Genomic DNA, 27,361 nt, shown 5'->3' with positions numbered 1-27,361 from the left:
CAGCCTGGGGCTGGCAGGGAGCTGGGGAGAGGACAGCGGGCGACATAGGGGCAGAGGCGAGGACTGGGGAGGCCTGGAGAAAGGAGGGGATGTCCGAGAAGGGCCGGAGAGGTGGCTGACAGGTGGAGGTGGGAGAGGGGTGGTGTGGGGGGGCTGAGGAAGAGCTGGGAGGGGTGCGTTTGAGATAAGGGGGTGGGGGCGAGAGGGCAGGGACGTGGCTGACAGAAGGTGGTACGCCGCGGGGGTAGGAGGGCGGAGGGAGCGGGCTGCAGTGGAGGCAGGCCTGGCGAAGCTGGCGAGCTGGAAGGATAGTGGGACTGATGAGGCGTGAATCGGGCTGGTTGGGGGCCAGGTGCGGAAAGGCAGGGGGAGAGGAGGGGAGGGGAGGTTGGGAGCAGGCCAGGGAAGGGGGAGGGGAGAAGTTGGGAGATGGGGACAGAGGGGCGAGGGGGTTGTGGTGGAGAGGTGGGAGAATGGAGGTTGGGGGCAGGGTGTGGGTTGGGGCAGAGGCCAGGCAAGGGATGGGGGCCAGGGGCCAGGCAGGGGAGGGTGGGATAGGAGGCAGGTGGAGGAGGGGGCGGGACCCCTCACCTTGGTGGAGCCATTGGCGTACATCTGGATCATGTTCTCTGCCCCCTGCTTCACCTTCAGCTCAATGTTCAGCTGCTTCTCCAGCCCAGCCAGGCGGTGCTTGTTGGCTGCCGAGCGGCTCAGGCTGTTGGGCGACTGGGGGGCATCTGCAAGGGGGAAGGGGGAGGGTCAGCAGTGCCCGGCAGGGGGTGGCCCTGCCCCTCCAGGACCCAGGAGCGCAGGGCAGGGCTAGCAGGGGGCTATGGGTCAGGCTTGAGGGGCATCAGCAGAGCCAAGGTGACTAAATGCCTGCTGGGGCGGGGGGTCGTGCCCCCCGGGGGGGGCTGGATGAGGCAGGGGAGGGGCACTCTCACCGACCTGCCTCCATCTCTGCTGGCAGGTCCCTCACTGGGGCTGGTTCTGGCCCTGCCACGCTGGCTCCATTCCCAGGCTCACATGGGTTAACAAGAGCATCAGTCCCGGCCCACCCCCAAACGGGGTCCGCACCCAGGGAGAAGGACAAAGTAATGGTGTGACGGTTTCCTCTGGACTCCCCAGCTCTGCCAGTGCCCCTCAATCTGACTGGCAGCTCACTGCTAGCCCAGCCCTGGGCGCCCCACACATAGGCTATCTGGGGGATCTGGCCCGCTGTCCAGAGGGAGTTTGACTTAGGGTCACATTTGAACCCAGGGCCCTAGAGACAAAGAACCCATCCTGGCCCCAGGTGCCTTTACCCTGCAGGCACTGGGGAAGAAAGCGCCAGTATCTGGCTCTTGGGGGAGAGTTGCTGGGAGCTGAGACAGGAGGTTTCTCTCCTTCACTTGGCTCAATGCACCTAAAACATCTCATTGAGCGGAGAGGGTCAAATCCTCTTGTGCATGGGCTGACCCCTGCCATGCCCCACCTCAGAGGCAGCTGCATTTTTTGCGCCAGGCAGGGAGTCATAGAATCACACAAATGTCAGGCTTGAAGGGATCTCGAAAGGTCACCTAGTCCATCCCCCTGCACTGAGGCAGGGCCAAGTAACCCTAGCCCGTCCCTGACAGGTTGGTGCAACCTGTCCTTACAAACCTCCAACAACGGGGATTCCACAACCGCTCTTGGTCGCCTGTTCCAGAGCTGAACTCCCCTTGGAGTTAGAAAGTTTTGCCTAATATCCAACCGAAATCTCCCTGCTGCAGATTAAGCCCATTGCCTCTTGTCCTACCCCCCAGGGACATGGAGAACAACTGATCCCCGTCCTCTCTGTAACAGCCCTTAGCATATTTGAAGACTGTTCTCAGGTCCCCCTCAGTCGTCTTTTCTCAGGCTAAACATGCCCAGCTTTGAACCTTTCCTCGCAGATCCGGTTTGTTAAACCTTTGATCATGTTTGTGGCTCTCCTCTGGCCTCTCTCCAACATGTCCACATCTTCCCTAAAGCGAGGCCCCCCGAACTGGACACTGGACTCCAGCTGAGGCCTCCCCAGTGCCAAGCAGAGTGGGACAGTCACCTCCCACATCATACATACGACACTCCTGTTAATACACCCCAGAATGAGATCAGCCTTTTTCACAGCTGCATCACACTGTTGACTCATATTCGATTTGTGATCCGCTATAACCCCAGCTCCTTTCCAGCACTTCGCCTGCCTAGCCAGGTATTCCCTGTTTTCTGGTTGTGCATTCGATTTTCCCTTCCTGAGTGAAGTACTTTGCACTTGTCTTTACTGAATTTCATCTTCTTGATTTCAGGCCAATTCTCCAATATGTCACAGTCGTTTCGAATTCCAATCCTGGCCTCCAAAGAGCTAGCAGCCCCTCTCAGCCTGGCGTCAGACGCAAGTTTTATCAGCACACTCTGCACTCCGTTACCCAATTCATTAATGAGAATATTGACTAGAACTGGGCCCAGGACTGACCCCTGTGGGACCCACTAGACATGCCTTCCCAGTCTGACTGCGAACCATTGAGAGCTGCTCTTTAAGTACGGTATTTCAACAAGTTGTGCACCCACCTTATAGTATTTGTATCTAGAACACATTTCCCTAGCTTGCATATGTGGGACTGTGTCAAAAGCCTCACTAAAATCAAACCGTATCACATCTATTGCTTCCCCCCATCCACTTGGCCGGTAACCCTAACAGAAGGAAATTAGGTTGGTTTGACATGATTTATTCTTGACAAATCCGTGCTGCCTATTCCTCTTAACCCTACTGCGCTCTAACCGCTTACAAACTAATTGGTTAATAATTTGTTCCAGTGTCTTTCCAGCTATCAAAGTCAGCCTGATCAGGTTCTCTGTTCCCCTGTTAAAAGATAGGTACCGTGTTTGCCCTTCTCCCTCCTCTGGGACCTCCCAAGCCCTCCAGGAGTTGTCAGAGATAATTGTTAATGGTGGTGTGATTGCTGCTGCTAGTTCCTGAAATAGGACGAATTGCACTGGGCCCTGCCAACGTGAATACACCTAACTTCTCGAAATATTCTTTAAACCTGATCATTCCCTAGATTGGCTCATGTTCCTTCCCCTGATTGTTAATACTAATTGTGCTGAATATCTGCTCTCCATTAATCTTTTTAGTGACGACTGAAGCAAAACAAGCATGAAATGCCTCAGCTTTCTTGATGCCACTGTTTGTTTGCTCTCCTTCCCCGCTAAACAGAGGACCTGCACTTTCCTTCGTCATCTCTTGCCCCAAATGGATTTAAAGGATCTCTGCTTACTGCCGTTTATGTCCTTGTCTAGATGTAAATTCATTCTGCGCCTTAGCCCCTCTGATATCGTCCCTACAAGCTTGTGCTGTGCTTTTTTTCTCCTCCTGGACCATCTGTCCCTGTTCCCATTTCTTGTAGGTTCCTTTCTGATTTTCAAGTCATTAGCGAGTCCCTGACGGAGCCATATTGGCCTCTGCCTATTCTTCCTCTCTTGCCTTCAGCTCAGGATGGTTTGCAATTGTGCCTTTAACACTGGCTCTTTGACAAACTGCTCGACTCCTTCATACTGGAGATTTTCTCCTGATTGCCCTTATTCTGCTGCTTTCTTTCCTCAGAGTCCTGAAATGTGTTAGTTCCCGATCGCTTCCACCCAAATCGCCTTCAGATGCAAAACCAATTTGGTCAGAATCCCGGGCTGCCCACCCTTCACCCCCCCCGTCACTTCCTCCCCTTCGTGGAACAAACAGCTGGCCCCAGCACATCCCAACAGTTGACTGGAAATTCTGTGCTTTGCCGTGTGCGAGAGGTGACGTCTCCATTCCGACCAGAGCGTGTGTTTGGATAGTTCTGTGATTCCTTCTAGAAATGCCTCCTGCCCCTGGTTGGGTGGTTTACAGGAGACCCCCCACCAGGGCAGCACGTGCCCCCCGCCCTTTATCTTTACCCAGAGATTCTCAACTGGTCTGACGGCCGCCTCCTGCTGGCCCTCAGAGCAAGCCTATATATTCTTGTGCACCAGCTTCCTTTCCCCCGGCCTGGCCTTCCTGAACAAGCTGTACCCCATCCCCACGTCCCAGTCACGAGACTTATCCCATCATGTCTCTCTGAGGCCGATTAAGGCATAATGAAGCAGATGGCCTTTCTCGGGAAGGGAGGGGGCACTCGGGACTGCTGGGCTGGGAGGGGCTGTTGCAGGCACCGGATAATTTGTTTTTCTAGCTTAATAGAGGAAGCAGCCATGTCGCTTCCTGCCTCAGACCCCCCGGCTCGCGCCGCGATTCGCTGCTGGGGCAGGTGGCACGTGGTGGCTTCCTGTTATGAAATCCCAGTCGTTGGTACAGCCCTGGCACCGCACAGGGGCCTGGCACTCAGGGAGCTCAAGTCAGACACTGATGGGGGTCAATTCCCAGCTGGATGGGGAGGAGGGAGCTAGTGAAAATGCTCCTTGGGAGGAGCTGTGGCTGTGAACCACAGGGTCTGCACTGTCCCCTAACCCTCCTTGGGGCCATCTCAGCAATGCAGCCTGAATCCCCATGGCAGAGCAGTTCAATGGGCCCATCTACCCTGGTATCCTGTCTCTGATGGTGGAGGCTGTCAGCAACCGCAGAGGCAGGCAAATCCCCACAGGGATGGGGGAATCCACACCCAGAGCCGAGCCCTCCTGCCCCCAACAGCTGGAGAGCTGTACAAAGAGCTGCCCCACCCCAGAGGTGGCTGCATCTTGGCACAAGTGCTAACACTATGACACCACACCATGGGGTGGGGGTGGGGGCTCCCTGCCAATCCAGCAGCTGTTCAGAGGCTTTCATTCCAGCCCCAGACACCAGACAAACCCCCCAGCCTGTTTGAATCCTGCCCAACCCTTGGCCTCACTGAGACCTAGTGGCGGGAAGTTCCGCTGACCAATGCTGCTGGGTGATGGAGACTCCCCTGGGTTCTGTTCAGCATTTGCTGCCTTGTGGTTCCCTTCCCTGCTTCTTGCGTCGCATTTCAGGAGGAAGAGTAGTGCCAGTCCCTTGACGAACCCCAGCTACTAGTGGGGTCCGCCTGGCACCTGCCTCCTCTCCAGGACAGATAGCCTTGAGCTAGCAGCATCCCAAGCCTTCCTAGCACGCGGAGCACTGAGCCTTTACCCTGCACGCATGGGGGAGGGATCTCCAGTATCTGGCTTTTAGGGGAGAGTTGCTGGGAGCTGAGACAGGAGGTTTCTCTCCTTTACTTGGCTCAATGCACCTAAAACATCTCATTGGGCCCCCTGGCATTGACCCCCTGTATGACCCCCCATGTCCTCCAGCAATGACCCCTGCTCCATGCCCCCCTCAATGACCCCTGCATGTCCTCCCAGCCCCCACCATGCCCCTGCCCCCTGACCTCCGCTCTCCTCCGGCTCCTTGACCATGATGTGAGCGTCCAGGTGCTGCAGCTGGCAGTGCAGCTGTTGCAGTTTGCGGTCAGAGCCACGCAGCAGGCTCTCCACGCTGGCCAGGTTGCGGCGGTCGGTGGTGGCCCGGCGCAGGTTCTCCGCTCCCTCCTTGATCTTCAGCTCCTTGCGGATCTCACGGCGGATCCGCTCCTTCTCCTCATCCAGGCGCTGCTGGACACTGCTCGCCGCCAGGTCGGGGCTGGGATCGAGTGCCAGTTGCTCCAGGAATGACCAGCTCTGCTCACCCTGCGGGGGAGAGCGCAGGTGAGGGGCCTGCAGCGCCTGGCCCTGCCCCACCCCCATGGCTGCCCCCCCGATAGCCCCCTCCCTGCAGCCCACCTCCACAGCTGCCCCCCAACAGCACCCTCCAGGCTGCCCACCGCCACAGCTGCCCCCTGACAGCCCCCTCCGGGCTGCCCACCTCCACGGCTGTCCTCGATAGCCCCCCTCCTGCTGGCCATCTCCACGGCTGTCTGCAGACAGTGCCCTCCCTGCTGCTCACCACCACAGCTGCCTCCTGACAGCCCCCTCTGGGTTGCCCACCTCCACAGCTATCCCCGACAGACCCCTCCTGCCAGCCACCTCCACAGCTGTCCCCCAATAGCGCCCTCCCTGCCTCCCACCTCCACGGCTGCCCCCTAACTGTCCCCCACCCCCTTACAGCCTCTTCTCTGCCCCCTACCCCTCTTGGCTGCCCCCCGATAACCCCTGCCCTGCCTCCCTCCTCCAAGGCTACCCCCCAATAGCACCCTCCCTGCCTCCCACTTCCACAGTTTCCCCCTAACAGTCCCCCACCCCCTTACAGCCTCTTCTCTGCCCCCTACCCCTCTTGGCTGCCCCCCGATAACCCCTGCCCTGCCTCCCTCCTCCAAGGCTACCCCCCAATAGCACCCTCCCTGCCTCCCACTTCCACAGTTTCCCCCTAACAGTCCCCCACCCCCTTACAGCCTCCTCCCTGCCCCCCCTTGGCTGCCCCCCAATAGCCCCTGCCCTGCCTTCCACCTCCACAGCTGCCACCTGACAGTCCCTTCCCTGCCTTCCACCTCCACGGCTGCTCCCAATAGCCCCCTCCCTGCCACCCACCACTACGGCTGTCCCCTGACAGCGCCCTCCCTGCTGTCCACCTCCACTGCTGTCCCCCAACAGCTCCCCCCACTGCCCACCTCCATGGCTGTCCCTTGACAGTCCCTTCCCTGCCTCCCACCTCCACAGCTGCTTCTAATAGCCCCCTCCCTGCCACCCACTGCCATGGCTGCCCCCGATAGCCCCCCTCCTGCTGCCCACTGCCCCTGGGCTGCCCACCTCCAGGGCTGTCCCCTGATAGCCTCCACCCCCGACAACCCCTTCCCTGCCACCCACCTCCATAGCTGCCCCCTGATACCCTCCACCCCCTAACAGCCCCTTCCCTGGGCCCCCACCTCCACGGCTGCCCCCTGACAGCCCCTCACCCTGATAGCCCCCTCCCTGCCACCCACCTCTACGGCTGCCCCCAACCCTTGACAGCCCCCTACCCACCCCTCTAGACTCCTGCATCTGCTGGCCCAACGGCCCCTCAATCCCCCCTGTGCTCACAACCTCCTTAACCCCATCCCAGCCCCCTGTCCAGAGCTCAGTCGGGGTCTGGGCAGCGCCCAGCGCTATGAGGGGCCTGATCTTGGTTGGGGTCTGGGCAGTGACCGGGGGGTGGGGGTGATCCCAGTTGGGGCCTGTAGGCCCTACTATAATATGGACAATACCAGCTCCTCTCTGGGCACAGAGACGGCTGGGAGAGGGTCTCTGGGGAGGGGTCAGGTGGCGGGGTGTGGGGGGTCCTCTGGAAATCTGCATCCAGATCCCAGCCCAGCTGGCTCCCGGCCCCACTGCCAGTGGGATTTCCACTCCTCCCACCCCAGAGCACTCGGTAATCAGCCCTGGCGCAGCAGCCCTCCACCCCCCAGGACAGGGCACAGCCAGGGGGGAGGCTCCTTAGTTAACAACGCACCGCCCCAGAGCTGCCATGGACTCTCCGAGGAGCAGCCGGGGGGGGCTGACTAGAAGATGGCGGTGTGGGGGCAGAACCCTGTCCCTTGCTCTCCGCTCCTCCCCCCTCAGCTGTTTGCAGGCAGCTGGCGCAGTAGGAGAAAAGCACCGTGCCCCCTGCATGGTGACACCCAAGTATCAGCCCCACCCTGGCTCTCATTCCCCGCCAGGCCCACATGGTGCCCTGCCTTGCAGAGCCATATTTTATTTTATGGGATGATGGTTGGCTGATTCCCCCCACAGGGGGAATCCCACAGCCCCTTTGCCAGGCTGGGCCACCCTTCCCAACTCCACTGTGCCAGGGAAGCGGGATGGGGGCAATTTGTGCCCGCCTGGGGCTCCCACCCAGCCAGGTACCTCCAGATCGTGCTCAGAGCAGGAGTCTGACTCGGAGAGCGACATCCTGGCCCTGGGGGGATCCAGGCCGGGCCCCCTGTCTGTCCTTGGGTCCGTGCGCTGGGCCACACCCGGCCTCCTGCCGCTCAGAGTCTATCCCCCCCGCCCCTCATGTCACAAAACCACTTCCCCTTCCCGTGCCTCGCAGCACTGCCTGCAACCACCCGAGCACCTCAGGCTGGGCCTGAATCCGCCTCCGCCAGGCCTGGGCCAAAAGGGTTAACAGGGAGGGGGGAGATTCCTACAAGTGCAGCCCCCCCAGAGCCAGGCTCAGGGCTTGGCTGACCCCCAAATGCCCCCAGGGACAACCCACTGAGCGCCTGCCCCCAGGGACAAAATGGCCTCACCCCACGCCCTCCAGAAGTTCCCTGAACCATGTCTTGAGTGGCTGCAAACTGCACCCCCCAGACAATGCTCCGCCCCAACATGCTGCCCCCAGCTCTGCACACAGGGCGCCTTGACACTGGCCAAGCTCCCCCTAGAAACATCTCAGGGCAGATCCCTCAGGGCCCCAAAACTGATCCCAGCTGAACAGCCCCGTGTGTCCCACCCCAGAGGTGGCTGCATCTCACCACCGGGTGAGGGAATCCCTGTATAGACAGCTCCCCTGTCCCACCCTAGAGATGGCTGTATCTCAGCGACAAGTGAGGGATCCCTGTATAGACAGCCCCCATGTTCCACCCCAGAGGTGGCTGCATCTCAGCACCAGGTGAGGGATCCCTGTATAGACAGCCCCCATGTCGCACCCCAGAGGTGCCTGGGGGGTGCGCTCTCCCTTCACCCTGATCAACTCTGTACTAGAGACCCACCAGCCCTGCGCAGGCCCCGGGCAGCCAGCTTTCTCCTGTCCACCGACTCGGAGCTGGGATGGGACCCAGAGCATGGGGGCGGAGGGGGGGCAGCTCCTTCCCCTTTTCTGGCCCTCTGTGAGCAGCTGTCGCAGCAGCTGCTCCCCACGTGCCACCCGAGCCGTGGGGGATGTTGAACAGACACGGGGGTGGGGAGGGCAGATTGGGTAACTCAGCACATCAGTGCAGCCAGGCTAGGCCTTGTGCCCACCCCAGCTGGCCGCACCTTGCCGCACAAGAGCCCTGCTGCCCTGTCCCCACCCCGGAGCTACAGATGGGCCCCCATGCGACATGGGACGGACTCACCACTGGGCACTGAGCTGGAACACAGGACACCTGGGTTCCATCCCTGGCTCTGCTGGGTGACCCTCCCCCCTCATTCCCTGCAGCACAGTGCTCTCTAGTGCCATACTGGGGCACCCCGTATTGAGCACCCCACCCCACAGCACCCCCTAGTGCCACGTGGGGGCATTGGGGGCAGCACAGACTGGAAGGCGAGAAAGCAACCCGCCCTGGGGTGGGGGCTCAGCCAGGGATTCTTCCGCTCTGGGTCTTCAGCAGCAATTCGGCAGCGGGGGGTGGGAGGTCCTTCCGCCCAAGGTCTTCTGTGGCAATTCAGCGGTGGGGGGCCCCCGCTGCTGAAGACCCCAGGCCCCCTTAATCCTCTGGGCGGCCCTGACCCACCCTGCAGCACCGCAGTGTCCCGGGGGCCTAACACTTACTCAACTGGAAAGCGCCTCTGACCCCTCTCCCTACCCACTGGTTTGAGTTCTCCCAGCCAGCACTGGACCCAGGCCAAAGCTGCTTAGCCAAGGCCAGGCCAGGTCCCAGCACACGGGCCAAACAGCTGCAGCAAGCCCTGTTACTGCAGAGACTCAGCACCAGTAAAGTGGGGGTGGGGGGCATTCTGCCCTGGGGACTGGCCCCAGTTACAACCCCTGGTGCTGCCATCCCACACACTAGCTGACAAAGCCGGGGTCTGCACCGGGGCAAGGGGCCAGCTGCACTGGTGCAAACAGCAGCTCTTCCCCTCTGCACTCAGGGCCTGCACAGGGGGTGTCTCCACGAGAGACAAATCCCAGCATAGACCAGGCTGCAGTGAGTCACAGGAAGAGGCCAGAGTCTCTCCCAAACCCTGGCAGTTCCTGGAAAGGTCAGCAGGCCCGGGGCCAGCAGCCTGCACCAGGGCCAGCCCACAGCTGGCAGGGGTGTATGGGAGCAAGAGGCGACCCCTCTGTGCTGCTCCATCACTGCACCAGGGAAGGGGATGGGACTCCCTGGGAACGGCACCCGTGGCCTAGCGTCCAAGGGCGCTGGCTGGGCAGCTCCACCCAGCGCAGGCATGCGGCCAGATCGCAGGGTCAATGCCTGGTCGGGAGATCTCCGGCTGCAGGAAACGAGAGCGGCTGACTCACTAGAGCTCCCTGGAGGTGGTGCTGGCCTGGTGCAGCACTGGGGGGCGCTGTGCTGCAGGGACCGGGCGGAGGGCTCAGCAGGGGGCACTCTCCCCTGGCAGTCAGTGCTGACCCCAATGCCATGCTAGGGGTGACCCACATCCCTTGGCTTGCAGCAGGGAATCCACAAGCCCCCAAGATGAGAGCTCGCTCTGGAAGTTCAGGCTACAGTGGAGGCGCTTGATTTCCAGGGACAGGCGGAGGCTGGCTCAGCCCGTGACTGGAGTGATGAAGCCCTTTAAAAGGAGTGAAAATATGAGTTACTGGCTAGGAGGAACCGTCCCTGTCCTTGGCTGGCTGTATCCACAGCCCCATGCCCAGAACGGCTGGCAGGAAACCTGGCGGCCTGGTGATCTGGTCAGGAGCACCGCCAGCTTCTTTGCTGCCCTAGGCGGCGGAAGGTCCCACCCCTGAAATTTCGCCCCCGACAGAGGCGGTGGAAGGTCCTGCCCCCAAAATGCCAACGATGACCAGGACGGCCGAAGATCCGGCCACCGTGGTCACCACTTCCCAAATGTTAGTGCCCATGACGACTGCCTAGGTCACCTAATGGGTTGCGCCGGCCCTGGATCTGGTTCCCTTCAGCAGACACCTCATTCTTCGAGGAGCCCACCCAGTGCATCTTCTCCATCCAGCAGTTGCCCAATGCACCTTCCACCCTAACTCCCACCGATCGGCCCCTGGTCTGCAAGTCACAGCGCTGGGGGGTCTGCCGAGGGAGCTGCGAGGCCGAGGGTCTGGGAACATCCAGGGGTACATATTCTACCATAGCAGCTGGCATGGGGCCAACAGCACCGCCTGACTCAGATTCAAAAGGAGCCAATTGCTCCTGAGAAGCAGGGAACTCGACAGGAGTGGCCACCTAGAGGGCCCTGGGTTCCAGTCCCAGCTCTGTCACTGACTCACTGGGTGACCTGGGGCAAGTCACTGCCTCTCTGTGCCTCAGTTTTCCCATCAGCACAATGGTGAGAACAATACAGACTCTGCTTCCTGCCGGAGGGGTTGGTAACTGGCTCATATCAGGGCACTGCTAATGCACTGTGGAAGGGTTAAGTGTTGTCACCCCCTCCGCTGAGCAGCAGCAGGGGTCGGGCCGCATGGAGAAGTTTCCTCTTGGGGGAGGAATCGATAGTGCAGTGTCTGGGGAGTCCCTCACTATAACTAGTTTATTGTCACTGCTGCAGTCCTGGGGCAGAGATGGGCACAAGAGAATGCAGGGCAACGCTGGATCATAGCCCTACACCGACGTCCGGTGCCCAGGGAGTGACTCTGTCCCAAGCACTGACTCTTGCTAGAGAGACCCAGGCTGGGAGAAAACTCCCCTGCCACTTGCAGCAACTCCCCTGCGAAGCATGGGCATGTCAACGCCGCCAGCAGCAAGTCTACTGAGGCTGAACACTCGCTCGCACACGAAGAGCATGTCAGGCTTTGTAACAGCACCCCCTGGTGATGCTGGCCAGAACCACGCTCCAATTCCAAACCCTCACCCATGTGCAAAGACTCTGCTCATGTCCCGCAGCCATCAACGGGGCAACCCGTTCACTGTTTCAGATTTTAGAGCCTGCCCCAAATGTGTCATCTTGACCCCATGGCTCAAGGACCCCATCTTGACCCCATGGCTCCTTCCCCCCCACCCCACTGGTGCCTTTCAAGTTATTTAAAGAAACAGTGCAGCTAATCTGGCTTCACGCTCAGCAACCTGGCTTGTCCAGCTCCCACCAGAACCAGCTTCTCCAAAGCCCACAAGCTCCCAGTGCCCTGTTTACTCTTGAGCTCAGCTGGGAGCGGAACTGCGGGAGCTGAGCCCGTCTGGGCCGGATAGCGCCTAGCACTACGAGGCCTGATTCCAGGTGCAGCCTCCAGGCACAACCCCAATATAAACGTTGCATGAGCCTGGATCCGCAGCGCACTGCGCAGACTGAGCAGCAGGGGGCGCTGGCAGGACTGGGAGGGGCACTCAGCCCTGAGGAGGGGGAAGGGCAGGAGTTTGGCTTGACAGTTGATTCCTTGTGTGGGACAGAGCGAGGATGCTGGGATCCAGGTTGCATTAGCTGCATTGGTTCTTTAAATAACATCAGAGGCACCAGCCAGGGCTGGGGCTCTCTGTGTCCCTGGCCTTAGAGAAATTAAATTGGAATAATAACCAGCATCCCAGGCAGGCTCCCGGGAGGAGGGGCAGGCGGGGCAGCTGTACGCAAACCAGCATCACGCACAAGTGCCTTTGCAACAGGACAAGCTGCCCAGACCCAGTGCTGGGGTTTGACTCGGCTACAGTCTGGGGGCCAGATTCCCTGTGGGCATAAAGGGGTATCGTCCCACTGCAGTCAATGGGGAGCTCCCCAGCTAGTGCCGGCCTGCCCTGGCTGCGCTGGGGTCGGTGGGACCAGGCCCCCGGCCTGCGTCGACCTGCCCTAGCTGCGCTGGAGTCAATGGGGTCAGACCTCCTGGCCGGCGCCGACCCGCCCTGGCTGCGCTGGGGTCAAATGGGGCCACACCCCCGACCGGTGCTGACCCGCCCTGGCTGCGCTGGAGTCAATGGGGCCAGACCCCCTGGCCAGCGCCGACCCGCCCTGGCTGTGCTGGGGTCAAATGGGGCCACACCCCCGACCAGCACTGACCCGCCCTGGCTGCGCTGGAGTCAATGGGGCCAGACCCCCTGGCCAGCGCCGACTCGCCTTGGCTGCACTGGGGTCAATGGGGCCACACCCCCTGGCCAGCGCCGACCCACCCTGAGGTCAATGGGGCCACACCCCGACCGGCGCCGACCTGCCCTGGCTGCGCTGGGGTCAATGGAGCCAGACCCCCTGGCCGGTGCCGACCCGCCCTGGCTGCGATGGGGTCAATGGGACCAGACCCCTGACCGGTGCTGACCCGCCCTGGCTGCGCTGGGGTCAGTGGGGCCAGACCCCCGGCCGGTGTCGACCCACCCTGGCTGTGCTGGGGTCAATGGGGCCAGACCCCCAGCCGGCGCCGACCCGCCCTGGCTGTGCTGGGGTCAATGGGGCCAGACCCCCAGCTGGTGTCGACCCGCCCTGGCTGCGCTGTTCCCCACGTCACTGGGCCTCTCGCTGCCGAGGATCCACCCTGGAAACTGCACGTGGAAGGCCCCAGCTGGACGTGCCAAGCCCCAAGCCCAGACCCCTGCAGGGATGCCCCGCTGGTGCCACTGGAGCAGCTCGCTCAGGGGAGCCATGACCTCTGGGAGCAGGGATTTCATGGAACCCTGAGAGCAAACCCAGGAGCTGGCTGGTGCGGCAGCACAGGCATAAGACACCCGCTTCCCTCCTGCAGCCTTTCAGAGACCCAGGCTCTGCTGTCAGCCTCCACGCTCCCCAGAGATACAAACCCCACTGTGCTCTGCTGGTCAGTGTTCCCTTGGCAGCTGTGGCTCCAGGGGGATTGTCGGGGATGGGATCTGGGTTTGAACCCCCATCCTCACCCCAATCTCTGCAGGGGAGGGGGCAGCTGCCCCCTGCCTTCATGGTGCTTGTCCCCTCCTTTGCAGCAGCTACTGCTGCTGCCAGGGGACCGAGCTAGATGGGCCCCCAGCTCAGCACCAGGACCTCCTGCACGGTTAGGGACAAGCACCTGCCCCCCAGGCTGTAGCTGTTGCTGTCTTACAAGCCAGGAGGGCTGAGGCAGGGCGAATGGAGAAAACATGCTGCAAGGCCAGGGCTGAGGAGCTGGAGGGTGGGCGCAGGACTCCTGGGTTCTATCTCTGGCTCAGGGAGGGGAGTGGGGTCTTGTGGGTTGAGGGGAGGTGGTTAGGAGCCTGGACTTCTGGGTTCTATCCACTGATGGGTGATCACAGGCAAATGCCCACTCTGCTGTGTGCCTCAGTTTCCTTTTCCACCTTCAGTCTATTCACTCTGAGGTTTCCAGGGCAGGGACTGCCTCTCGCTGGGTCTGTGCAGCGCCTGGCACAATGGGGCCCTGGTTTCAGCTGGGGCATCTAGGTGCTACCATAATACACCTAATAACACGGCCTTGGTTAACCAGACTGAGCTGAGCAGAGAGCAGCCAACTGGCCATCTCCCAAGCCCAGCATTTGCCATCCTGGGATCCCAAGCGGGTTTGGCTGCTGCCCCAGAGCCCCGTGTCTCCCTCCAACGCTACTCTGCAGCCCCACGGCCTGTGCTGGAGGCACCTGCACCAGCTACTTCCACCCCCCTGCCCTCGGCTCACACGCAGGGCAACAGCTCCCAAATCACTCTGCCCTGGGCACAGGCTCCACCAGCCCTTTACAGACCTTGACTGAGTCCCACAAGCATCCCTGGGTGCTGGGCCTATGATCCCCACACTCACGGGGGGAGGAAACTGAGGCATAGAGAAATTGGTCTGAAGTTGTACTGGGAACCAGGGACACAGCAGGGAATGGAACCCAGAAATCCTGATTCCCAGCTCTCTCCTGCTCTAACCATTAGACACCACTCCCCACCCAGAGCTGGGGATGGATGGAACCCAGGTGTTCTAGCTCCTCCCTCATGCCACCACTAAAACAATTAAACCCCAGTAAAACCTGTAATGGGGGTTTGTGCCCTGAGAAAGCAGAGCAGGATCTAATCATTATAAAGCCCCCATCACCATAGCATCTGGGCACCTCACATCCCCTGTGGGCCAGGGCGGGGCTCTTACCCCCACTGTACAGATGGGAAAACTGAAGCACAGACTGGCTGAGTGACTTGTCAGAGGTCACTTTGGGAGTCTGTGGCAGAGCTAGGACTTGAGCCCAGATTTCCCGGGTCTCTTGTGCTCTAACCACTGGGCCACCCTTCCTCTCATTCAGTCACCACATTGCCCCCGGTTCTGGCAGCACCCAGTGAGTGGTAGCACGCAGCGGTGGGTTGTGGGCTGCCCGGTGCTATCACTGACCCCAGTGCCAGGCAGAGAGGGCCCAGGATGCATTGCGCCCATGAGACCTGCATGGCACTGACATCAGCGGGGGCCCATTTCCAGCCAGAGCACATGGAGCCATGCCTGTAATTCACCCACTCCTAGGTCCATAGACCCGGCGCATTCAGTCTCGCTGCCAGGGGGTTACTGGCCCCAGGCCACTACTGGGCCAATCCCCCAGACACCCGCTCCCGTCGGACCATGTCCAGTTCCCCCGTCAGCATCTCCGGACAGCTGAGCCTCGAGCAGCACAAAGCAGCCATTCACCCTCCCTGGCCACCGGCACTGCGGGGCTCAGTGCCAGAGACCGATGGCGCGGGAGCGGGTGGGGGCGCAGAGAGGCGGGTGGGGGGAGAGTGAGAAGGCAATTCCCCGAGCTGGGAGAGCCAGTGCTTGGCAAGCTAAGAGGGGAAATTCATCTGAATTAGTGCTACTGGGTATATAGCTCCTGAGCGAGATCCTGTCGCGCCAGGCACTGCAGAGACCCATCCCCTCCCCTGACCCAGAAGGGGGCTCCCTGCAGGGACCCTGATCCCAGTCGGGGTGTGTGTAGCACCCAGCAGACCTGGCTGGCTCCGGTTCAGGCCGACAGGAGAGACCATCCCTCCCACCACTCCCAGTAACAGATTCAGGCTCTGGGCTGCCAACCCCAGCTCCAGATAGCTGCCAACTCAGCTGTGGGGGGCAAGACCCGAATGCCTCCCAGCTCCACAGACCGGGCGACCTGCTCCAGCATGGCGGTGTCCCGGCCTGACCTAGGGAATCTACAAGACGCCTGCTCCAAGGGTCCTGCTGTGGCACAAGGTGGAGGGAGTATGGCTTGGGGGATCTGCAGGGGGGCACTCCAGCATCCCCCCGCCTCCCCCAAGCCTCTGAGAGCCAGAAAACAAGTTCTAGAAATAGTGGTTCCAGGCGCAGCCTAGTCCAATTGGGTCACGCCTGTGCCTCCCCATCCCCTGCGCTGCCCACCACCAAGCCGAACCAGAGCAGCGGTTAGATCAGCCCGAACGTGGCTTTGCAGAGACCACAAGGAATGGGCCGGGGTCAGTCCAGGATCCCCCTCAGCAAGGCCGTACAGGAGCCCAAGGGAAGCGCAGGGTCTGTCTCCATCCAGCAGCCCCCATGGATTCACTGCAGCAGGGCCCGCGCACTGGGATTTAACCTTTTAGGGCACCTAGCCCAGCCTTGGGAGACATCACTGCCCCCGGCGTATTTCTAGGGCATGAGCAGATCCCCGCTCAGCCAGCGTGCCAGCCCACTCTGTCCTCTCCTCCGCTCAGATCCACTCCCCCACAGCCTCTCTCTGCAGCCAACCGCCCCCCCAGCTGCAGGTCACCTTTAACAGGAGTCCCCGGGGTGGGCAGCAGCTTCCTTCTCAGGGCCCTGCCCTGGCACTGGCACGTGCGGGAGACAGGACGTGATTTAAAGGGCCAGTGCCCCTTGCTCGGTGCAGAGTCTCATGGCATTGTGGCAGAGCCACTCCCAGCAGCCAGTGCAAGGCGCGTGCAGAGGGCCCCTTGACGGAACTGAGGCAATTTTCACCAGTGCAAAGGGAATTCACGTGTCCCAGCATGGCCGAGTGGTCAGATCGCTGCCCCAGGACTCAGTTTCCGGCCCAGCCACTGAGTGACCTTGGGCAAGTCACCCCCCTGTGCCTGGATTTCCCCATCTGTAAACTGGGGGAAATGATGCTTTGGAAAGCGCCGCAAGGTCTACGGACGAGATGAGCTAGAGAGTATCAGCCTTTGTGTTACTATTGTCACCATGCACTAGTGCAAATGAACCACCCCCAGGGACCTGCTAGTGCAACCCACAAGCCTGTTCCCGTGACACCCCTGCCCCGATGCAAGCAGGGGAGGCAGGGAGGTCTTGGGAGGTGGTTTACTATCAGCCTCTCACAGAGTCCAAGCCAGCTGGGAGAGACAAGATCTCAGCTGGGAATCCCCCTGGCATGTGCCCGGGACTGGTCGGGAGTCTGGGGGGATCAGGAGCACTGGGGGCAAGTGGGGGGGCCTCACCAGCATGGGCGACAGCTGCAGCAGTGCCAGCTCCCTTCTGCCAAAGGCTTCGGGGGAGCAAGGGGGCCGGAGCCACTATGTGTCAAGGCAACAGCTGTTCCAGGCATGACACGACTGGGAGCAAGCTGGCGCCGCTCGAGAAAGGAGGGGCTGGCAGGTCAAGGCCAGGGGATCTGGGTTCAATTCCCAGCTCTACCAACCTCACTGTGACCGTGGCCATGTGATGCAGGAACCGGGGCCAAGGTGCCTGCCTTTGTCTACGAGGACTGGAAGCAATATGAGGTAGAGACTGTCTCTCATGCAGGGTCCCTGCAGCTCCCAGCCTGGCAGGGTGATCTCAGTAGCATTTCAGTGGCAGCATAATATAAATAAAATCACTGCCTGGCCAAAGCGTGAAGGGAAACCTACTTCCTTTCTTCTCCTACAAGGGAGTAAGGGGGGTGCTAAGAGGGGTCGCACCCCCTCCAGCCCCCGGAGATCCAGAAGGCACTGGAGCCTGCAGGGCTGAGACACCCTCTCCCTACTGCTCCGGTAACGCTTGCCCAGCTCCAGCGCCCTCTCCCCGACCCAGACACCCATCACCCCCTAGCATGAGTCAGTCCCAGGAGCCACAGGCCCTGGCAGACACACACACATCCTGCCCGCTGCTCTCTGCCAGCGCCGGCCTCGGCTAACCTGATCATTTCTCAAGGCCCTTTTCATTAAGGGGCTGCTGCCAAGATAGGAATCGAGTCAGCACGAGGGCCAATGGCTGGAGCTCAGTGCCGGGATCGCGCCGGAGAGATAAGGGCTGGGACAACACCCGGGTGCTTCAGTGCAGCCCTAGGGGGCGCTGTGATGCAGGGAGCAGGGCTCAGTTGGGGGTGCCCTCCCCTGTCAGTGCTGGCCCCAATGCCCCAGGGCTGCAATAGGGGGCGCTGTGCTGCAGGGAGCAGGGCTCAGTTGGGGGTGCCCTCCCCTGTCAGTGCTGGCCCCAATGCCCCAGGGCGGCAATAGGGGGCGCTGTGATGCAGGGAGCAGGGCTCAGTTGGGGGTGCCGTCCCCTGTCAGTGCTGGCCCCAATGCCCCAGGGCTGCAATAGGGGGCGCTGTGATGCAGGGAGCAGGGCTCAGTTGGGGGTGCCCTCCCCTGTCAGTGCTGGCCCCAATGCCCCAGGGCGGCAATAGGGGGCGCTGTGATGCAGGGAGCAGGGCTCAGTTGGGGGTGCCGTCCCCTGTCAGTGCTGGCCCCAATGCCCCAGGGCTGCAATAGGGGGCGCTGTGATGCAGGGAGCAGGGCTCAGTTGGGGGTGCCCTCCCCTGTCAGTGCTGGCCCCAATGCCCCAGGGCAGCACTAGGGGATGCTGTGCTGCAGGGAGCAGGTCGGGGCTCAGCAGGGGGTGCTGTGCTGCAGGGAGCGGGGTTGGGGCTCAGCAGGGGGCGCTCTCCCTTTGTTTCCAATGGGAGCCCAGTCACATTGCAGGGACCCAAGCTGCCTTGCCAATTGCTAATACCATAACGCAATGAGTGGTGCCACCTAGGTACCCACCGCACTCCCGTCCACCAGGCATCTGAGCGCCTGCACAGTTATAACAGCACTGGGCACTATGCTCAGCATAAGGGGGACAATGTACACTGAGAATAGCACGCCCACGGGCCACGCTTCACAACCCCTATTGCACAGACGGGGAGACTGAGGCAGAGAGAAGGGGGTCACCCGCTAACAGTGACAGAGCCAGGAATAGAACCCAGGAGTCCTGGCTCCCAGCCCCACCCTGCTCTAGCCCACTGAGCAGCGGCAGCCCAGGCAGAGAGAGCTCCCCCATGCTGGCAGCACAGCCCAGCCCTGCGGGGACCCCCTCCAAATGGAGAAAGGGAGGCTCGCTCCCCGAGAGCCATTCAGCCCTGAAGGGGCCCAGTTAGCATCCATTGCCATGGCAACAGGCCTGTCCCTCTGGAAACTGGGCTGAGACCCGGCAAACTCATCTTACAGGGGGTGGGGATGGGCCCCGGAGCAGAGTGCAAGGGCGAGAGAGAGAGAAGAGGCGCGGGCCCAGTCTGGCCCAATCACTTGTGACCCGTGTGACTGGGTGTGCGGGGCAGCTACAGACAGACACAGTCTGCTGTCATGACCCTGACCCCAGGGCAGGGCCTAGCCGTGCCCCACAGCACATGGGCAGTGGCCAGGAGAAGGGCACAAGGCTTACAGTTCTTATTCCATCCCAGGCAGGTCCCATCCCTGTCACTGTGCCTCAGTTTCCTCACCTAAAACAGGAGGAAATTCAGCCCCCACCTTTCCCCTCAGTGAGCCAGGCCTGGAGCTACTCACACCAGACAAGGCAGAGGGGAAGGGGTTAAGTGGCTCCGGCTGCCAGCTCAGCACAGCGGCTCCGCCCAGGTGCCAGGCCCCAGCAGATGCTGGCCAGGCCCCAAGGCCGGTTCCCAAGTTGGTCATTCAGAGGGGCTGGGCAGTCTCCTCGCTGGGTGCTGGGAATTCTCTGCCTGCTCCCTGCCTCCCACCCCCACCCCACTGCTGACCTAGTGCCATGGAAGTCACACACTCCTGCTCCTCCCTTCCAGCTGCTACCCGCTCCAAGTTCAGGCTCTGCAATGCCCGGGGAGGTTCCTGGGCCACAGAGAGTCATATGGGCCCTGCAGGGTGAGAGCACAGGCAGAGTAGAGGTGTGTTCACAGCCTCTGCTCAGGCACAAGCTGCACAGTGGGCATGCAGTGGGGTCTAGTGATTACAGCTGAGCAGGGGGGTGCTGGACTCCTGGGTTCTACACCAGCTCAGGGCAGGCAGTAATGTCCAGTAGTAAGCCACTTCACCTCAGTGCCTCAGTTTCCTTCCCATCCATAGGATAGATTTAGCAGCTGCCAGTTCCCACTGGTACTGCAGAGGTTAACTGTGCCCATCCCATCAGAGGTGCTGGAGGGGCACCAGAGTCCCTGTCCCAATGTTCCAGCCCAGGAGAGGGACTCGCTACCCAAAGCCACGCAGGCAGGTGGGATGGTGCCTGGCTGATACAAGGGCTGGAAAAGGTGGGGGATCCAAGCCAGAGTGGAGGGATGGTGCTCACCTCGGTCCTACAGCAGCCCCCGAGGATGCCAAACCCCGGTATGAAAACCCCCACTAGACTGTGCTTCCCTCAGGGTCAGGGCCAGCCGCTCCAGGAGGCAGAGGCTGTCAGCATCAAGGGGGGAGCACTGCTGACCCAGCGCCCAGGCAGAGAGCTGCATATGTCTGCCCCCTCTTCCCCTGGGGGAGCCCCTGCACCAAGACTCCTCACCCTGATCTTTTCCATCCCACAATCCTTTGTTTTCTGCATGCTGACTCTACAAAGGAGGCTGATGCTAGGGTTTAGCTCTTGCTGGAGTATCTGAGTGCCTCACGCCAAAGCAGACTGAGCCACACAGCCTAGGGGAGTGGCACCCCCAATACAGATGGAGAAACTGAGGCACGGAGCAAGGAAGTGATTTGGCCAAAGCTGCACAGGGAGGCAGGGATTCAAACCCAGGTTGCCCTGGCCCCAGGCCAGTGCTCTACACCAGACTTCCTCAGTGCCTTCCCCGAATCCTTTGCTCCATGGTTTTGTTAAGGCACCACTGAACCAGTGCTCTGGCTTAAAGAAGTTGCTCTAGTATCCTAGTGCTATTAGATGTATTATGGTAGCACATAGAGACCCTCCCAGAGATTGGGGCCTGTCACTCTGGGCACTGCACAGATTCCTCCCCTCCCCCTAGACTGAGATCAAGGGCCCCCTCATGCTGGGTGCTTCACAGACCTCTCCCCACCCCTGGCCCAAGTGAGCCTGAAAGAGAGGGGTAACCAGGGTCAGTGCATCACCAAGGGGTTGGGGGGACCAATTTGATTGACAATGAATACGAGACAGCAATCCCCTCCTATGAAGATGTTGGCCCAATGATTCAGGCTCTAGCCTGTGATGCAGGCAATCTGGGTTCAAGTCCCTCTGCCACAGATGCCTTGGGTGAGCCAGCTGCTCTGTGCCTCAGTTTCCTCCAGCTGTACAAGGGGGATAAAAGCCCTGCCGGGGTTGGGGGGGGGCATTTGAAAATAAACATCACAGGCTGTGAGGCACCTAGATGCTCCAGGGTTGGGGGGCCGGGGCAATGCCTCAGACAGAGCCACATGCTCCAGTTCCCCATTTCCTGGGGCAGGGAGACCCAGACAGATCCCCAGAAACTTGGTGGGGGGGCACACCCAGCCAAGACCCTGGAGTCAGCTACTCCAGCCCTGGAGCCCCAGACCTCCCCATGTTGGAGTCTAGATTCCCATGGATCCATTCCAGCCTGTAGGTAGAGGGGCCCCCACATGTACATACATGGACCCTGCCTCTCCCAGAGCTTCTCAGCACCTCTGGCAACGCAGGCTGGGAGATGAGGCTGCACCTCCAAACTCAGAATGTGAGTGTGCCCCCCTTGCCCTGGGCTGCCCCCTTAATGCCCTGAACCCAGCTAACCACTCACCCCCATTGCCTGCCCCAGGCAGGAAAGGGCATGCTCCTGGGGGGGCACAGGGGGGCTGCCCGCCCCACCCAACCAGCCCAGGGGAGCAGAGCTCTGCACTGGCTGAGGGCTCCCAGCCCTGGAGTTCAGCCTCAGACCCAGCCCCCCAACCCAGCTGCTCAGGAAGGAGGAGACTGACCCCAGGCACTGGGGACATGGAGCAGCCAGGGGCCAGGAGCAGGAAAAGGAATAGAGCCGGGTCGGGAGGCAGCCAGCCGGAGTGGAAGAACCGGCCCTGCCTGCCAGCACTCCTGTCCCCATGCTCCAGGGCTGGCCGTGGGCCGCACCCACACAGCTCCCAGGGATGGGTGGCACCCGGACACCGCTCGGGGCTGGGCCTGCGCCCCTCACTTCGATGCTGGGTGCACGAGACCCCATCCCCCTGCACCCCGTTACAGCCAAACTGCCCCCTAGCACCCAGCTTCCCCCGCCCCCACAGCTAGCTCCAGTTGAATGGGAAGTCCCAGGCTCAGCTGCCTTAACCCTTCACTGCCTAGATGAAGCACCAGCAACAGAAAGTTCCTAGCAGAAGAGGCAGCAGCTCTAGGAGCCGGCAGCGCAGAAAGGGACAGAGCTTTGTATCCAGGCCAGGCCAGGCCAAGAGGGTTGGCGCAGGGAGCCAGGACTCCTGGGTTCTATCTGCAGCTCTGGGCAGGGAGACTTCCCAACTCTGCCACTTCCTCTTTCCATGCCACAGTTTGAGCGCCCAGCCCATGGCAGGTGCCAAGCAGACCCTTGCCCCAGTGGAGGACGGGGCTTTGTTCTGCCCCATAGAGGCAGGGGTGGAAGTTGCCTGGCTGATTCTGGGTGTCATTCTCTGCCACTGGCCAGTGGTGCCCTGGGGGATGAGGGGTCAAAGCCGCAGATGGGGGAAGGGATTTGGGGGGGCTGAGGGGTTAAAGCCACAGATGGGGGAGAGGGGCTGAGGGGTTATAGCCACAGGTGGGGGATGGGATTTGGGGGGCTGAGGGGTTAAAGCCACAGGTGAGGGAGGGGGCTGAGGGGTTAAAGCTACAAGCGTGGGATGGGGAGGGGGGATTTGCTCAGGGTAAATCCAGAGTGAAAAAAAACAGTTGGAAAACAGACAAATCTGGAGCCTGGGAGCTAATCCTATAATCCCCCAGAGCTAAATGAGGGGGAGGGGGAATCCCTGTGGGGTCCCCCCCCAGCTAGTGGAACACGACGGTAGGTGAGGGAACCCCAAGTTTGATCCCAGAGCAGGGAGAAGAACCCTCGCCCCACAGGGTGGGGGGAGTAGCTCCCCAGCCCCCATTATGGCAGGGGGGCAGCCAGACCCAAAGAGGCTACTGCAGAAGGCACTGGACAACCTGGCAAAGAAGGAGACCCCCAGTCTCTTGGGGAGGGAGGGGGGTTCTCTGCAGGACACTGAGCCCAGGGCTTAGAGCCCCATAGCTTGGGGGGGGGCAGGTCCAGCTGTTCACAGGCTGGGTTACAAATGCAGCCCCATGCCCCTGGCCAGCCACTCATTGGGCTGATGCCCTGTGGGTTGGGGGGCAGGCTGGGGAGACCCCCTGGTTAGCATCCAGCTGGGCCCTTCAGGAGTAGACCAGATTGTGGGCACTGAGGGGGGCTCCCAGTGGCTCCTCCAGCCCGAAGTGTGTGTATGTGGGGGGGGGGGGTATTTGAGTCCCTCCCCCCATGTTGGGTTCTGGCTCCAGGAATTGCTCCCTCTGACTCACGCGGGATAGATCACATCCCGCAGGGCAAGTTAGTGTCCCACCCCCACGCATGATGCCTCTGCACCCGGAGTGATGGGAAGGGGCAGCAGCAGGACCTGCCAGGGGTCATAGCTCTGATCAGGCAGGATCCTGCCAGCAGCTCTGGGCAGCCAATCACCCTGCCCATGGCACCTCTGGGTGACCCCAGCGTGCCCAGACCAGCAGGATCATTGGGCAGACCTGGCACCTTTCAGGGGTGCTGCTGATGGGGTCCCTGAGGGCAAAAACACCCCCTCCAGTCCATACAGGGAAGTGAGATTGGCTCTTCCCAGACTGAACGGCTCCACAGCCCAGCCGACGGAGGCTGCTCTCAAGGGAGAATGGCCTGGATGGGGCCCACCCCCAGCAGAGCAAACTGTCCCTGATTGTGCCTACTCTGGGCCTTTGGCCTTGGTGCCAGATCCACGGTGCAGGCCCCGCGGTGGCGCAAACTGCCCCGCCTGGTGTGAGGCGGGAGGGCACTGGCCAGGCCATGCAGGTCAGGACTGAGGGGAGCCCAGGGCTGGGCTAGCAGGGGCTGCGGGTTGGGATTGAGGGGCACCGGCAGAGCTGGGGGAGCCCAGGGCTGGGCTAGCAGAGGGCTGCGGGTCAGGATTGAGGGGCACCAGCAGAGCTGGAGGGGCATCCAGGGCTGGCCTAGCACCAAGAACAGGGGCTGCAGCAAGGATGGAAGCACCCAGGTCTCCCACCAGCAGCTCACCCAGCTCCTCTGGCCAAGCCCCAGTGCTGGTATCTTGGGGGTCTGAGAGCTGGGGGCCCAGGCTGGGGAGGGGGCCCCTGGACAGGTTTATTTAGGGGGGTGCTGGAGCAAAACATGTTAGTTAAAGGACAGAGCCTTGGGAGCGGGGAGGGTGGGAAAGTGATGGGGGGTAACCAGGGCTGCGGGGTGACAGCAAGATCAGCACGGGAGGAAGGAGCCGGCCCCTCCCTCCCCACCCCCACCCCCGTGACTGCACTGGGGGCGAGTGGGGGCTAAGCCAGGCCATGACTCAGCGGATCACAGCCTGGAAGAAAGAGGCCAGACTCAAAAAAGGTGCTGGAACTAGGGGTGCTGGGGGGCTGCCGCACCTCCTGGCTTGAAATGGTGATTACAACCCAAATCCATGGCTTCCGCCTTCAGCACCCCTGCTCCGCAAGTTAGAACCCAGGAGTCCGGGACAGGAGGGAGAGAGAATGCTCTGCAGAACCCAGGAGTCCGGGACAGGAGGGAGAAAGAATGCTCTGCAGAACCCAGGAGTCCAGGACGGGAGGGAGAGAGAATGGTTTGCAGAACTCAGGAGCCCTGGCCGAGCAGGGAGGTTTGAACACTTCCTTCCAACACTCAGATTCCACAAGGATCTTACACCATCAAGGTAATTGCCCCCACCCCAGGAGACACCCCCATTAGCATGCAGCCCCTGTCTGCCCTGCTATGCAAGAGGCTGGGGCGCCCTGGCGGGGGGGGGGGGGCCACTGGGAGGCCAACCTGCCCCCGCTATGACAGCATGTCGCCCCCCCACCAGGTAGGAAGGGCCCACAGCTGCAGAAGCAGCTGAACGTCAGGGGAGGCAGAGCTGGGCCAAGGAGTAAAAGAAACGGCTGCCCCGGGCTGGGGGTGCTTTCCGAGGACTGACCAGGGAGCCCCAAGCTAGGAAAGCAGAGAGTGCCAAGCACCCAGAAAGTGCCGAGCAGGCCAAAAACTCCAGTGAGAATCAAATCAGTGCCAGGAAACAAGACAGACGCCAAACCGGCGGGGGGGCGGGGGGGGGAAGCTTACAGACATTCCCCACCCCCATGCTCCTCAGTCACCCCAGCACCAGGGTCTTGGCCTGGCCTTGCTTTGCAGATGCCCTGGGACTGCTAGTGGTCTCCAGGTCAATTCTCCAGGCGCCCTGCTGCCCCAGCCCTGTCTCAGTTTCCCCTAGGAGCAGGCCAAGGAGAGCAAATGTACGGAGGGAAGAGAGGCAGAGGCTGTAAGGACACAGTCTTGGTGGTGGGGGGCCCCTGCGCTTGATTCCCTGGTTGCTCACGGGGCCGGTTACATTTCTGGTGTGAAACGCAACCACGCCAGGTCCAACCTCTGCCCTGGCGGCACCGAGGGGCAGGGGAGAAGGCCCAGATGCCCCTCCGCAAGGCAGCCAGAGCTGAGGGTCAGCAGGGGGCCAGCGGAGGGACTGGCAGAGGCATTGACCCTTTGGGGAAGCAGCCCCATCTTTAGTGCCCTCTGCGTTGCATGCTGACTGCAAGAGCCACCCCGATCTAGCCTGGCCTCCCCCTGTCCCTGCCAAACTAGCGCCCCCTTTAGCATGATCCCTCCCCCTCCCCACACACACACCCCTAAGCCAGAACAGGACAGTCTGGATTTTCTCACTCCAATGGGCTGAGATGCAGGACACCAGGGTTCCATTCCTGGCTCTGCCACTGCCCTGCTGGGTGACTCTGGGCAAGTTGCTTCACCCTGCATGCCTCAGTTTCCCCTTCCACCTTGGGTCTACTGAGAACAGAAGCTCGTTGAGGCAGGACATCTGTGCTTTTCTGGGTCTAAGTACTACCATAACCCCACCAATTAGCAACCTCTCTCCAAGTAATTACCCCCCCCAAATCACTGAGGGATTCTGGGATGACCTCCAATGTATTTATAAATAGAAATTCCTCCCACTCCCCGGCCCCATTTCACAGCCTGACAGAGAATGAGCTGGAGTCGTTAACAACAGTGTTTTGATTTTGCTGGTCTCCAGGAAGAAGGGAAGTTTGATCGCAGAGCCGAGGGTTTATCTGCAGCTCCAAACACCATGGGCCCAAAGCCCCAGTCTCCTAGCGGTGAGGGGTTCCATTGTCTGAGACCACCTCCCCCAATCTCCTAGTGGCAAGCAGTTCCACAGGCCCCTATGGTAGTGCCACCACAGGCTGGGGCCAGTCCCATGGGACGGGGGGTTCTGAATAACAGGTCTGCGGCCTGGAACAGGACCTGACCTGGAGCCAGCATGAAGCACAACAACAACTAAAGCCTCCCCAGGTCACTGTGCCCAGCTCTGGGGCCAAGGGCCGGGGCGTGGCCTCGTGGCCAGTGGGCATCCTAGCAGCCAGAGCCATCCAAGGCTCCAGGTGCCCCCAGGCAGCTGGTGCCAACACCCTCGCCAGTGTGTCTTTGCAGCTGCTGCAGCTCAGCCTGGCTGGGGCTAGAAGACAGAGGGAGGGGTGTTTAAAGGGACAGCAGCACCCACAAGGAAGTTAAAGGTCAGAGGAGGCCCCCTTGCGGGGAGAAAGATGGGCAGTGCGGTGTCTTCGGCCAGGCTGAGCCGACCACATTCCAACTCCAGGGAGGAGTTTGGGTTTTCCAGAATTCAGTTAAAAAAAAAAAAAAAAAAAAAGAGGAGAGGGGGCTTGTCATATTTACATAGGACCTACTAAAAAACAAAGCACCCGATTCTGCCCTCAGTTACATTGGGTGCAGCTCCGCTGCAGCCAGCGGGGAAGCGCCATTTGATACCAGCACTGATGAGAGCAGAGTCAGGCCCTGTGCGGCTCCCTGGCTGCTGGCATGCCACGCCCCTCCCTGGCAGGAGTGGGGACCAGGGAGTCTGCGGAGAGGCTGAGTCGGTGGCACGTGGGCAGAGAGGGAACAAACAGCAGCACTCAGAAGCACCACTGATAGCAACTGTGCTGGGGCCAGGGCCAGCGGGGAATAGAACCCAGGAGTCCTAGCCTGGTGCCACTGGAATAAGCAATTTCCTGCTCCTTGGCACGCTTGGTTAGAACTGGCTTCCACCCTCTGCAGGTTCCGGGAGGAGCCAACAAGTGGTAGACCTGGTCTCTGGTACCTGTGGGGTCTCCTGCCCCCAGGCGCCGTATATAGACCCTCCTGCCCTATGCCCAACACACGCCAGGAGCTGCCACTGCTGCTGCCCGCCCAGGGCCTGCTCCGTACGCTTCCCCGGTGCCCCTGCTGGTGTTGAAAGCGCCGCGCCAGTCTCCACCCTGTGGTGCCCTTCCCCAGAGCAAAGCTCCACTCGCTCCACACGGGCACCAAGCCCCACCTGAGACACAGCCACCAATGGATTAGGGCTGAGGTTTCCCTATAGCCGAAGGGAGTGAGGCACAACC

At 61.1% G+C, this 27,361-nt stretch overlaps 1 protein-coding gene across 2 annotated transcripts in view; it reads right to left on the bottom strand.

Annotated features, from left to right (window-relative positions):
- The window catches only part of PKN1 (protein kinase N1), a 55,728-nt gene that overhangs the window by 22,602 nt on the left and 5,765 nt on the right, over nt 1-27,361 (bottom strand). Inside the window, exons 1-3 of one of the 2 annotated variants that reach the window (XM_032781410.2) lie at nt 7,783-7,937; nt 5,355-5,652; nt 592-737 (exon numbers count right to left, since the gene is read on the bottom strand). In XM_032781410.2, coding sequence (XP_032637301.1) covers nt 592-737; nt 5,355-5,652; nt 7,783-7,827 — 489 coding nt within the window. In that variant the 5' untranslated portion in view covers nt 7,828-7,937. Of the gene's footprint in view, nt 1-591; nt 738-5,354; nt 5,653-7,782; nt 7,938-27,361 lie in introns of those variants that run through there. The other variant, XM_032781411.2, reaches the window with a different exon arrangement.

The sequence above is a fragment of the Chelonoidis abingdonii genome, chromosome 26 (assembly GCF_003597395.2).
Source record: "Chelonoidis abingdonii isolate Lonesome George chromosome 26, CheloAbing_2.0, whole genome shotgun sequence".
Taxonomy (NCBI): domain Eukaryota; kingdom Metazoa; phylum Chordata; order Testudines; family Testudinidae; genus Chelonoidis; species Chelonoidis abingdonii.
The sequence above is the reverse complement of the archived record's forward strand: the minus strand, read 5'-3'. Positions and strand labels throughout refer to the sequence as shown.